Raw genomic sequence first — 12,599 nt, 5'->3', positions numbered from 1 at the left:
GTATATATGTACTTTCAACTTACAGTTAAACATAAAACATTAAAGAATTAAAATTATTAAAGAAATTATAGGCAATCAAACATACTTAAAATTTAAACTTAGAGGTGTTACAAAGAGTCTTTTAAGGGGAGTCTTTTACAAATCTTATTTAACTTACAAATTACATGTAGTTTTTGAATATAAATTTTGCAATACAGTTAATTTGGTCCTTGAGGTTTAGAGCATCAATTATTCAGGGAAGCATGAGATTTTTGAAAATATTAAAATTAAAATCTAGTGATTTTACTGCTTTCTGGAGTGTCTTCATCATCCTCCAATGAGGATTGTTCGGATTGATTGGGAGAGCCACGTTGTACGCGGGTGGTGCCTTGTCGATTGGGACCAATATTGGCATTTGCTTGACGTAGATTGGCAAAGAACTGTTGGCGTCTGGGACCACTGCCGCGTATGGGCAGTGTGGGTATTTCGCTGGGTGTTTGATTGTTTAGTTCGTCCTGGGAAATATTGCGCATGGCGGGATTAACGCACTCGTAGACACTCTGGGGGAAAACAAAGGATTATTTCTAAGTGATGGAAGTATTCAAATGTAGCAATTTACCTGCTCCGATGAGTATTGATTATTTTGCGCAAACGCCAGTGAAGTTAATGAAGGCAAGGCCTGGGCTATATCCGATCTCTCAATGCCTCTGACAATTAGGAAAGTTCGGGGTATTAGTATACCCACCAATATGGCCCATCCAGAAGCTTGCAGGCCCAATGGCAAAGCCGCATCACGCATTTCATCACCAAACATGGACAGAGCAATGAAAACAATCCATATAATGAACATAAGAACTGCTCCAATTACTATCAAAATGCCCTCACGATAATTTCTCTGAGAACGATAGATGAACGGCACCAAAGCAATAATACTCAAGAGCAGCAGCATGTCATAGGACAACAAACCCAACAGCCAGTTGCCATAGTACATGTTCTCACAGGACACCTTATCGGAGGCTATGTGCATGACCACCAACAATTGTATGGACATGACCAGTTGCACCATAATACTAAACACACATATGACGGCCTGGATATAGCCATTAACATGCGATAGAAAGCCACCCTCAGAGCCTATGGAAGCCAACATTACGGCCCGACACAGCAAAAGAGAAAACACAAAACAATACACCAGAGTCAGTATAAATATCCTCACCGCACACAAGGTATTCAGGGTGGCTGCATCTTCAAAGGTTATATGAGAGTTGCGATGTTCGCCCACATACTCCAAAGAGAAGGGTATGAAGGAGGTAAACATTAGCAGCAAGGAGAGCAAAAGCAATATGGAAGTCACTGGATTTCCCTCAAAGACATCACCCAAAGAAATGCGCACCACAATAAACACCAATATAGCTAAAGTGCAAAGTATTCCCAGAATGGCCGCTGTCATGCCCGTAGCCACCCAAGTATCAGGCTTAATCCTCCAGAACATCACCGATTCGCCATCAAACAAGAAGGGATAACGTGAATTATCCCCTCCGGCCGTATACTGGCAATTGAAGACATGACCAAACTTTGTCTTCAACTCCACACTGGTATGATTGTCTCGGTTGTAGTGATAGTAGGTGGTGATGTTGGTAACAAAATTCTGACTGGCTATTTCTCTTAAATTTGTTATTTTCTCCTCGAACTCTAGGGGGCCGGGTGGTGCTCCTGGTCGTGTCTCGTCTACAAATTTCTGGAACATTTGGAAATTCATTAAGGTGGCCAATTTGCGCATAAGCAAAATATCCAATAGTTCGGCTGTATCATGATTAACTGAATGATAATCGGACTTTTGCCAATCCTCAATGAAAGTAAGGAATTGATTGCAAGTTTCTATAACGAAGTAATCCTCTATACGTTTGCAATTTTTTTGCAAAGACGATTTCAGCCATCTCGATAGTTCCAGTATGGGTCTGGCAAAGGCCAACACTCGAGAAGGTAATATGGTTTTGCCTAAGAGCGGTTCATCTAAAGTGATTTGTGTGGAGTTTTTGTCTACCAGATGAAGATCGATTTCGTTTTCCATTAATATAAAGGATTTGTTGGGTAAATCTGAAAGAAATAGAGAAAGCGAGAGAGAGAGACAAAGAAGTAATGATTAAAGACAGCAAATTGAACGAGATTCTTTTCCCCCAACTCACCTATTATAAAATGTCTATCCATTCTTTCCGTGGGTACTGCAAACACTGTGCCATTCTCCTTGAAATGTGATGCCAATTTATTGCCAAACAGTATATAAATATTAGTATCACTCTTAAAATGCATCAGACACATGTGTTCCGAGCGCACAGCATCCATAAAATCATTATAAACATTAAGATTCTCAGTTAAAATCTCTACCGAAGCAATTTGATCACCCCAAGGCATTTGATACAGTAAATGGGCCACCTTAGGAAAAATATCGGCTCGTGTTGAAGGTATAGGCCAAATAAAATAATCCAATTCTTTGATAACCTCCTCCAGCATATTGTAATAATCGTAATCGATGAAAATTCCCACGGGATGGGTAATACATTGCTGTTGATATTCCACCTCCTGCAACAGGAGATTCTCCACCAACTCATCACTGTCTATAGCTATAGCACGAATGCCTTTACAAAATAAAAATAAAAACAAAATTAAATAAAACAAGTAAGAAAGTATGGTCGGTCAAGCCCGACCATATAATACCCTACACTAAGTAAAAAGCAAAAACATTTTTCTTTTAAAATTTCAATAATTTATATTTTTGAGTGATTTTCGGAAGTGGGCCTTATATGGGAGCTATGACCATTTATGGTCCCATCACCATGAAATTAGGTCGTGTGATTTATGTCTATATTAAAGTTAACTATGTTGAATTGTGTATATATACCAACATTTTTAAGCGATTTATGCACGTTAAAGTGATTTTCGGAAGCGGGTATATATGGGAGCTATGACTAATTATGGACTGATCGTAACAAAATTTGGTGACATGAATTTTGTATATATAAAACTTATTTGGAGTAAAATTTTTAGAGATACATATGGGGCATTTCATGTCAAGTGAACCAACTTTTTAAATCGATGTCTTCCGATCGGGATGAAATTTGCACCAAGGTTAGTTCTATTGGATAGTAACTCAGACACAATTGCATGTCTTGAGTTACAAAACATTTATTTTGATATATATCCCACTCGCATCCCACTAAGCGACCAAAACCATCTTAAAGGAATAGACCTAAGCTTTCTTTATAGCAAACAAAAAATTACAAAAAGGGCCCATTTTTAAAAAAAAGTCAAAAAAGTTTTTGATTTTGCCAAAAAAATTTAAAATTGTATATCTTGAGTTACAAAATATTTATTTTGATAGATATCCCACTAAGGGACCTAAAATATCTTAAAGTAATGGACCTAAGCTTTCTTTTGACTAAAAAAAAAAATTTTTAAAAAGGGCCCATATTGGAAAAAAATTCGAATTTGCAAAAAAAAAAGTTAATAATTGAATGTCTTGAGTTACAACATTTTTATTTTGATAGATATCCCACTCATATCTTACTAAGTGACAAAATAGGTCTTAAAGGAAAAGACCTAAGCTTTCTTTTGAGCAAAAAAAAAATGTTTAAAAAAAGGTCCCATATTGGAAAAAAATTTCGATTTTGGAAAAAAAATTAAAAAATTGAATGTCTTGCGTTACAAAATATTTATTTTGATAGATATCCCACTCGCATCCCACTAAGCGACCAAAAATATCTTAAAGGAATGGACCTAAGCTTTCTTTTGACTAAAAAAAAATTTTTAAAAAAGGGCCCATTTTGAAAAAAAAATCGTATTTGCAAAAAAAAAGTCAAAAATTGTAAGTCTTGAGTTAAAAAATATTTATTTTGATAGATATCCCATTCGCATCCCACTAAGCGACCAAAAGGGTCTTCAAGGATAATATCTAAGCTTTTGTTGGAGCTAAAAAAAGGGTCCATTTTTAAAAAAAAGTCAACAAAGTTTTTGATTTTGCAAAAAAAGTCAAAAATTTTATGTTTTGAGTTACAAAATATATATTTTGATAGATATCCCACTCGCATCCCACTAAGCGACCAAATAGGTGTCAAGGAAAATATCTAAGCTTTATTTTAAGAAAAAAAAGGGCCCATTTAAAAAAAAAAGTCAAAAAAGTTTTTGATTTCGGAAAAAAAATATTAAAAATTTTGGAAGGACATTTGTATGGGGGCTAGGTGAAATAATGGACCGATTTCAGCCAGTTTCAAAAGGCTTCGTCCATGGACCGAACAAATAATATGCACCAAATTTGATCGAAATATCTTCAAAATTGCAACCTGTACTCTGCGCTCAAGGTTTACATGGACAGCCAGCCAGCCGACAGCCAGGCAGACGGACGGACGGACGGACATCGTTTAATCGACTCAGAAAGTGATTCTAAGTCGACCGGTATACTTTAAGGTGGGTGTTAGACTAATATTTTTGGGCGTTACAAACATCTGCACAAACGCATTATACCCTCACCACTATTGTGGTGTAGGGTATAATTACTAAGGTAATAATAGTTATAGCTCTTACCTATTTCAAAATTAGCCTCTAATAGATTTGCTACATTCAAACGATTTATCACAAACATGGCCGATATTGTATCCTTCGTTATCACACTTATCATTACATCGCCCTCTATGATTTGCACCAAATCATTTTGAGTTTTTATAACTGTCTCCTCCTCTTCCGAATTGCCTATGATGGCGGTTATACCATGTATGCAAATATCATTGATGCCAATCGTTGTCTCTTCTATGGCTGCTGATGTGGGTGGCGGTGTTGTGGTAGTTGTTGTTGTTGTTGTCGTCGTTGTCTTTGCTCTCTCCAGTGCAATGGCTCGTGATTTTGTTATCTTTGGTAGATTGCGTATTCTGGTGGTGGTGGTGGCGGGTTCATCTCCATTTGTTAGGGTCAGAAGACAGCAGACTAACAGGGCCAAAATTAGTATGGCTGGAAGAGAGAGGATGTCAATATTTTATATAAATACTTGTCAATATTGTTTGATGTTGCAAGTAGTGGCTATTTATGCATGATTAGAAATTTATATAACTTAGAGTAAACGCAAACAAATTTCAAACATTTTTATTATCCTAATTGTAAAATTCATATAAGATTACCTGCTTGTTCTTTTAAATTACAAAATATATGGGCAATAACACTTTTCCTTTAAAATCTATGAAATCGACCTAAAGTGTTTTTTATTTCTTAAGTGTTTATGATTTTGAAAAAATGAAAAATAAGCTTGTGTCACTGACGCTATTAGAATCCTCATTATAGTTTCTAGGGTATTCAATTAATCGGGTTTCTGGTTTAATCGGTTAATCGAGCAAATAATTAATCAGCGTGTATATTTAATCGGTTAATTTTAAATTATTGAATTAACAGAAGAAAGTATGGGCGATCAAGCCCGACCATATAATATCCTATACACTAGAGTGATCAAATATTCGACATATTCAAAAAATCGGTTTTCGAATAATTCGAAAAAGCGTAATTTTTAAAAACCGGTTTTCGGGTTTTTCTATCAGAAACCGGTTCGAATAACCGGTTTTTTTTTAGTTTTTTTTTTTGTCAATTTATGAATTGAAGTATAAATTAAGCATAAAATTTTTTTTTTATTAAAACTATGTAATTAAAAAATCATCCAGTCTTTTAAAAATTAATTTAACATAACTTTAAATTTACTCAATAGACATACAAATGAATATTATTAATACATACTTTTAGATAATACTAATAGTTACACAGAGAAAACAGATTCGTGATAGCAACCGAATTTGTTGCCAATCGAATGATTCGGTTGCACACATAGAATTTTTCGGTTCCATCATCAGAAAGTCAGTTGAAAAAGAAGAATTTCGTCTGAAGCAATCAAAATTTTGTTACCGCTTCTAAAATATTGTAGCTACAACTGTAAAATTCGGTTACTAATGTAGAATCATTCGATTGGCAACAAATTCGGTTGCTATCACGAATCTGTTTTCTCTGTGTAGTTGTACGATATTTCTTAAAATATTATTTCAAGAGGAGAATACAATTTAAATTACTTAATTTATTTTTGATTAAAGAAGAAACAGAAATAGCACGTTCCCATACAAAAAAAATTTTAATTGGAGAAAATGGGGGTTAATTTATTTTAACTCTTTGAAAATTTTTCCTAATACTCAAAATCTTGTTTTAAGTCGCTAATTGTTGCAATATTGTTCTTATGTGTGGATTTTGAACTTCAATGTTAAACTGAGCTGAGTTTCTAAAATTTGCGAGTCACTTTCAATATATTCTAAATCAGATGAACTTTATTTTAGCACGGGACTGTTTAATATTGGAAAAAACCCGGTTTTTCGAATAATTCGAACACCGGTTTGACCACTCTACTATACACTAAATAAATGAGTAAAAACATATTGTTTTAAAAATGTCAATAATTTATATTCGAGAGTGATTTTCGGAAGTGGGCCTTGTATGGGAGCTATGACCAATTATGGACCTATCGCCATGAAATTAGGTCGTGTGATTAATTTCTATATGAACATTTTTCTGTTGAATTTTATGTCTATACCAATATTTTTAGGATATTTATGTATGTTGAAGCGGGTCTTATATGGGAACAATGACTAATTATGGATCGATCATAATAAAATTTGGTGACATGAATTCCGTATATATGAAACTTATTTGTAGCAAAATTTGTGTAGATACCTATATAAAATAAACATTTATGACCAATAAAGTCTAATTTCGGGAGGAAATTTTTATGGGGGCTAGGTGAAATAATGTCCCGATTTCAGGCAATCAGGCTTCGTCATTGGGGCGAAAAATTATATATCGTCACCTAAAAAGCAAAACAACGTATCATCAAAAAATTCGAATTTGATTTTATTATTGATTACGATTCACTGTATCACATTACATATCTGTACAAAATTTTAATCTTTTACTATTAAAAATAACCAAGTTATAACCAAAATTTAAACTAAAGTATCATCAAGTACTTACATGATTTTCTTAAACAAAATAACGTATACGCTTTGAGTTTTTAATTAATAAATCGTTTTTACCTTATTTTATATAGTATCCTAATTTTTGTTTAATAAATTTGTTGCAATTGAATATTTTTTGCAGTCTTTATGAAAATTTAATGAAGTACCTTTTTTAGTTTAAAAAAGTAGTTGTTAGTAATTAAAATAAAATAAAAAATATTTTTATTTAGTTTTTATTTTTTCATAAAAATTTATATTGATGTTACGTTTTTTTGTTTCAGAAAACAACAATTCAAAAAAACTTAAGCCACATATTTTAAAGTGTGCTTTGAAAAAATTAGTTTTTTTTTTTATAAAATATATTTCTAGTGTCATTGTAATTCAGATTTGAAATTTTTGTTTCAATATCACAAGTAGTTTTCATTTTATATCGTTTTTTCCTTCTCCTATAAACTTATGAAAAGTGATGTTACGTTATTTTGCATTTTAAGTGACGATATAATATTTATTGAAATATCTTGAAAATTGAGACTTGTACTTTCCGCATAAGGTTTACATAGACAGCCAGCTATTTCAAAAAACTATTTCCAGTTTTTTTTTGAGTGTTTAAACCCATATTTATCTATAAAGGGCAAAAAAAAAATAAATTTATGTTAATCGGTTATCGACACAAATTAATCGGTTTATTTGTTACTTGAAAATCTTCAATTTCAAATTATTCGAATAGTTAACCGATCAAAATTAATCGGTTAATCGATTGAATACCCTAAAATTTTCCTAAAGTTGAAAAATATATAAAAAAATTATAGAAACGGACGAAAGTTTTAATGCAATCTACAATGCAAAGTGGGTGCTGCAGGGCACCTAATAATGAGCCGAAACATGCTCGAAAAGTTTCTGTGTGTTTTGGATTAGGCCGAATATTCGGCTTGAGAAAACCGGTTCCGGTCGGATTCTATAAATTTTATTGAAATTTTTTTATTGACAAATACAAAAAAATATTTATTTGTTTCCCTCATTTGAAACCGCAACAATAGTCTCCTAGCATATGCTGGTCCCAGAAACCGTGATAATTCCGTTCATATTTAGTACAGTGAGGTAATAAGTCTGTCGCTTCTAAACTACTGTTTCGATTGCAAAATAATAATTTATAATCGTACAGGAAGACATAAGCTTACAGAAAATGAAATTATTTATATTATACCAGTTGTGACACCGGATGTCCACTCTACTGCTGGAAATGGTTGATAATAGTGATTTTTTTTAACAAAATTTTAAGTTTATTATTAAATATAAAAAAATTGTCATCGAATCTTTCTAGTGTCTGCACAAATTTAAATAAATAATTATATTGAGATTTTATAAAAATAGTAAATTTTTTATTCGAATTTTATTCAACTGCAAACAAGTTATTTATTTATTTTTTTATTATTCATTAAAAATTATAATATAAAATGGAAATTCAATTACCATAATAACATTTTCAATTACTTTTTTATTAAAGTTCAACCAATGAAAAAATGTACATATTTATATTCAATAACTAAAATTGTTTGAAATTGTAGAAAAATATTCAATAACAAGTGTAATCAAATGGAATACTCTAGTATTATGGTAAACAATATATTCATATTTTAATAAAAAATTGCAAAAACTTAATTGATGATGGTCAAAAATTAACCCTGCTTTATGCATTCAAATAAAAGAGATTTTTTTATTAAAATAAGATTTATATTTAAAATTAAAAGTGCATTTTTAATGCATTATCTGAAGTACCCAGCAAAAACTTACATTGAAAAGTAATGAGTTAAAAAGCTAATATAACTACTCACCACTTATACATTGGCATTTTAACACATTATTTTAATGCCATTGGAGGCACCTTTGCTTACAAATAGGGAGTTACATAAGTATAACATACAAAATATTATTTTTCATCTCATTCATATCACATGTGCATTTTTTTTTTTAAATATTTGAAAGTTTTCAAGAAGGAATCAATTTGTATTATATTTTAATCAACAAAAATTTAATCAATAAAACTTTAAAAGCGTTTTATTATGAAATAATTCTTAATTTGGTAAATCATCTCATAAATAAGATTAGTTATATACCAGCCTTTGTAATTACAATTACTTGTAATGTGTAATTGACCAATTGAATTTTTCAATTACAATTACAAGTAAGTGTAATTGCAAAATTTTACATTACAATTACATGTAATTGAAAAATGTCAATTACAATTACAAAATTAAGAAAAAGTAATAGTAATATGACTAAAACTATGTAATGATTACTTTCAAAGTATTTATTATTAAAAAAATATAAAATTACAGAAGTTACCAATTACTTATTTTTATAGTGTGCAGTAGAATGCCGAAGACCAGTATATTATATAATAACACATACAATCTACTGATGCATACTCGATTAATTAAATTAGTCTTCAGTTTCCCAACAAAGATTGAAAATCTTGATATAAGTATAGTTTGTAAACAATAATTTTTTAATTTTTTCGAAGTACATATGTATGTGGATTTTTAGCAACTTCGAATTCTCTGAAATTCAAAGTATACATTCTACTCATTTCAGGACGTATTAACTCGAAACTCCAACTCCATATCGTATATGATTCACAGAACTAACATATTGACCATTTTTGAAATATGATGTACGCATATTGAACAAAATTATATATTATAAAAACTATTTTTAAAACGAAGTAAATTTGTAAGTTATGTTTTCCATTTAAAAACAAGTAAGAGTACTATATTCGGCCGTGCCGAGTCTTAAATACCCTCCACCTAAATATGATGAGTATTATAGAAGTTACATTGGTATAAAGATCCTATTATGTATGAGGATTGAGAAAATGTCACTGAAATACTATTAAATAAATATATGAAATAATATAACAATTGTTAAAAATACTATTTTGCGCAGAAGTTATTTCATTTCGAATGTAAAATAATTATATATAATTCAAGTGAAGAATCCGATTATAAAAAAGGGTATACAAATATATTTAGACATAGTTCAAAATTTTACATACGAAAATGAGTTATATCACAAAATTTTAATATACATATATTCGCGTTTAATGAATTTTCCGGATATGAGCCTTATATACGTGCAATATATAATTATGAACCCATAGACTCAAAATCAAATAGTCGATATAAATGTGCGTTAATGTATTTTTGGGTTGAGGGACATATTTTGGAGATTTGTGAAGTTTAATGAGTTTTCCGGAAATGTTTCTCATGCGGAGGCTATAACGATCATTTATCTTCATAAAATTGAGTACAGTGATTTCTATATATATTGAAATTTTTTGTTTCGAATTTCAACTTGATAACTATATTTGTAAGAAATTTATGACGATCTTATTCGGGAGTTGACCTTATTTGGGAGGTATGGACAAATATGGACTATATTCACAAAATATAAATTACGGATAGGTATGGAATTTTTGTTCAATTTTAATATTTTTTAGATATTTATGCAGCTTAATGTGTTTTTCGTAAATGGTCCTTATATAGTCCTTAATAATTGAGTAATAAATCCTCGAAAATTTTACATTTTTTAATTCTTTATGCAATTATTTTATATCTTTGACGAAATAATGTTTTTAAAAATATTATCAAAGTTTTTCAAAAATATGTTTAAATGAGCTTTAAAAAAATATATTTCATTAAAACCGCTAAAGAAAACCGAAACCGGTCGAGTTTACAAAGATGAAAAAAACGGTAAACCGGTTTAATATTTATAAATGTAATTGAATTTAAAGTAATTAAATTACTTTTTATTAAATTACATATGCTTTTTCTATCAATTACTGGTAATTGTAATTGCCATTTTTCAATTACAATTGCTGTTAATTGTAATTGAATTTTTCAAATTAAAATTACATGTAATTGTAATTGAAAAATAGCAATTACAATTACCAGTAATTGTAATCATAATTCTTCAATTACAATTACAATTACATGTAATTGTAATTTTAAATTATCAATTGCAATTACACCTAAAGTAATTGAATGGAAAATGTAATTGGCATCCCCCAAGCCTGGCCAAAAATAAGTAAATGAATTGCCTTAATATTGTTTTTAGTTTGATGGAAAAATCTTGTGTATTTATACAAAAAAAATATTTTTTTTAACTTGTGTAATGTTTCTAGCATGCAATAAATAATTTAAAAATAAAAACACTTAAATTAACAGTTTGGCTGCAAGAATTTTAAATGCAGTTATGTATTTTCCACAGCCATTTCTTTCACACTTACCCTTTTGACCAAATATTTGTATTTTTCGGCACTTCCAAAACATTGCGCTCCAAAATTCAATGAAACGTTAAATTGTGTGAATTTTTATTTGTTCTTTTAATCTATGAAAATTTTTAAGTAATTTTTTATTTAAACCCGCACTGCTACACATAACCCGATCAAAGTATGTGAATTAATTCGTAAATAATCTTAACAATGGCAATAATATGTTAATTTTACTTTTGCATTTTAGCGGTTTTTTCACAATAAAATTGAATGGTCTTGGCGAAATGTGAGAAGAGATACTAAATGGTGGACATATGGTTGCACAAAAACAAAAATAAACTCAACACTAACTGAATTAAAAAAAAAGAATATGTAGTATTAGATTTGTTTTTGTGGAGAAAAACTATTTTCTTTTTTTCTTCTCTCAAATGTTGACAACATTTGTTGAATATTTGTAGGTATGTGTGTTTGTATATGAGTAAGTTACCGTTATTGTGTTTTTGTTTTGTTTTCCTAATCTTCTTAACGTCTTTAATACAACAATATTGTTTTGTTTTTGTTATTATTGTTTAAGTTTTTCTTTTAATTTGCATGCACTCACTCTCCTACTCTCACTCTGGGTAACGGTAGTTCATACTCTCATAATTGTTTGTGTTTTTAATATACAGGCCACTATTTTGTTTTGTTTTTTGTTATTGTTTTGTTTTCCTTCTTGTTCTTTCTTTATTACTTTGAGTACAACAAAGATTTTCTTGTTTGAAATTTATTTCTGTTTATTATATTGTTTTCCGGTTTCACTTTTTCCCTGTATTTAGTTACTGTTGTAGAAGGTTTTTTCACACTTGTTTTTAAATTATAATTATTGTTTGTCTAAGGTTTTTCTTTTTTGTATTTTGCTGATTTTTTTCTTATTGATTTTATATTTATTTGTCTCAATGACTTTTTATTTGTATGTTTCCCTTTTTTTTTGCAGTTATTTATTTCTGTTAAATGTTTTTCCTCATCTGTAAGTAGTTCAAATTTGTGTAAATTTCTTTTATTTAACACGTTTACTTGTTTAATATTCTTTAAATTGTTATTTATTTCTGTGTTATTTCCATGTTATTTTGTGTGGTTTAAGCAATCAATAATTTAAAGCTGTGATTGACTGTTGTTATTGTAGTTTATTTTACGGTGGGGCTTCTTTCGTTTTGTATAATTGACTTATTGGTTTTTTCCTTTATTTTACACTAAATTAAAACAAAAAAAAAAATTTTTACAATACCTTGTTTCGAACATTCAAGGAAGTGCGTAAGTAACTGACAGTAGAGTGCAGTAAAGGT

The 12,599-nt window shown here is 30.1% G+C and overlaps 1 protein-coding gene across 1 annotated transcript; it reads right to left on the bottom strand.

Moving 5' to 3' along the window:
• Positions 1–266: 266 nt before the first annotated feature.
• Positions 267–11,335, bottom strand: boss (bride of sevenless). The gene is made up of 5 exons (XM_065507485.1): positions 11,293–11,335; positions 4,558–4,977; positions 2,166–2,615; positions 599–2,076; positions 267–539 (listed from the first exon to the last, which is right to left on the bottom strand). The coding sequence occupies exons 1-5, from the start codon at positions 11,333–11,335 to the stop codon at positions 267–269; spliced, it is 2,664 nt and encodes an 887-aa protein (XP_065363557.1).
• Between the last annotated feature and the right edge of the window lie 1,264 nt (positions 11,336–12,599).

The sequence above is a fragment of the Calliphora vicina genome, chromosome 1 (assembly GCF_958450345.1).
Source record: "Calliphora vicina chromosome 1, idCalVici1.1, whole genome shotgun sequence".
Taxonomy (NCBI): domain Eukaryota; kingdom Metazoa; phylum Arthropoda; class Insecta; order Diptera; family Calliphoridae; genus Calliphora; species Calliphora vicina.
Note: the sequence above shows the minus strand (reverse complement) of the source record. Positions and strands in the feature narration are given on the sequence as shown.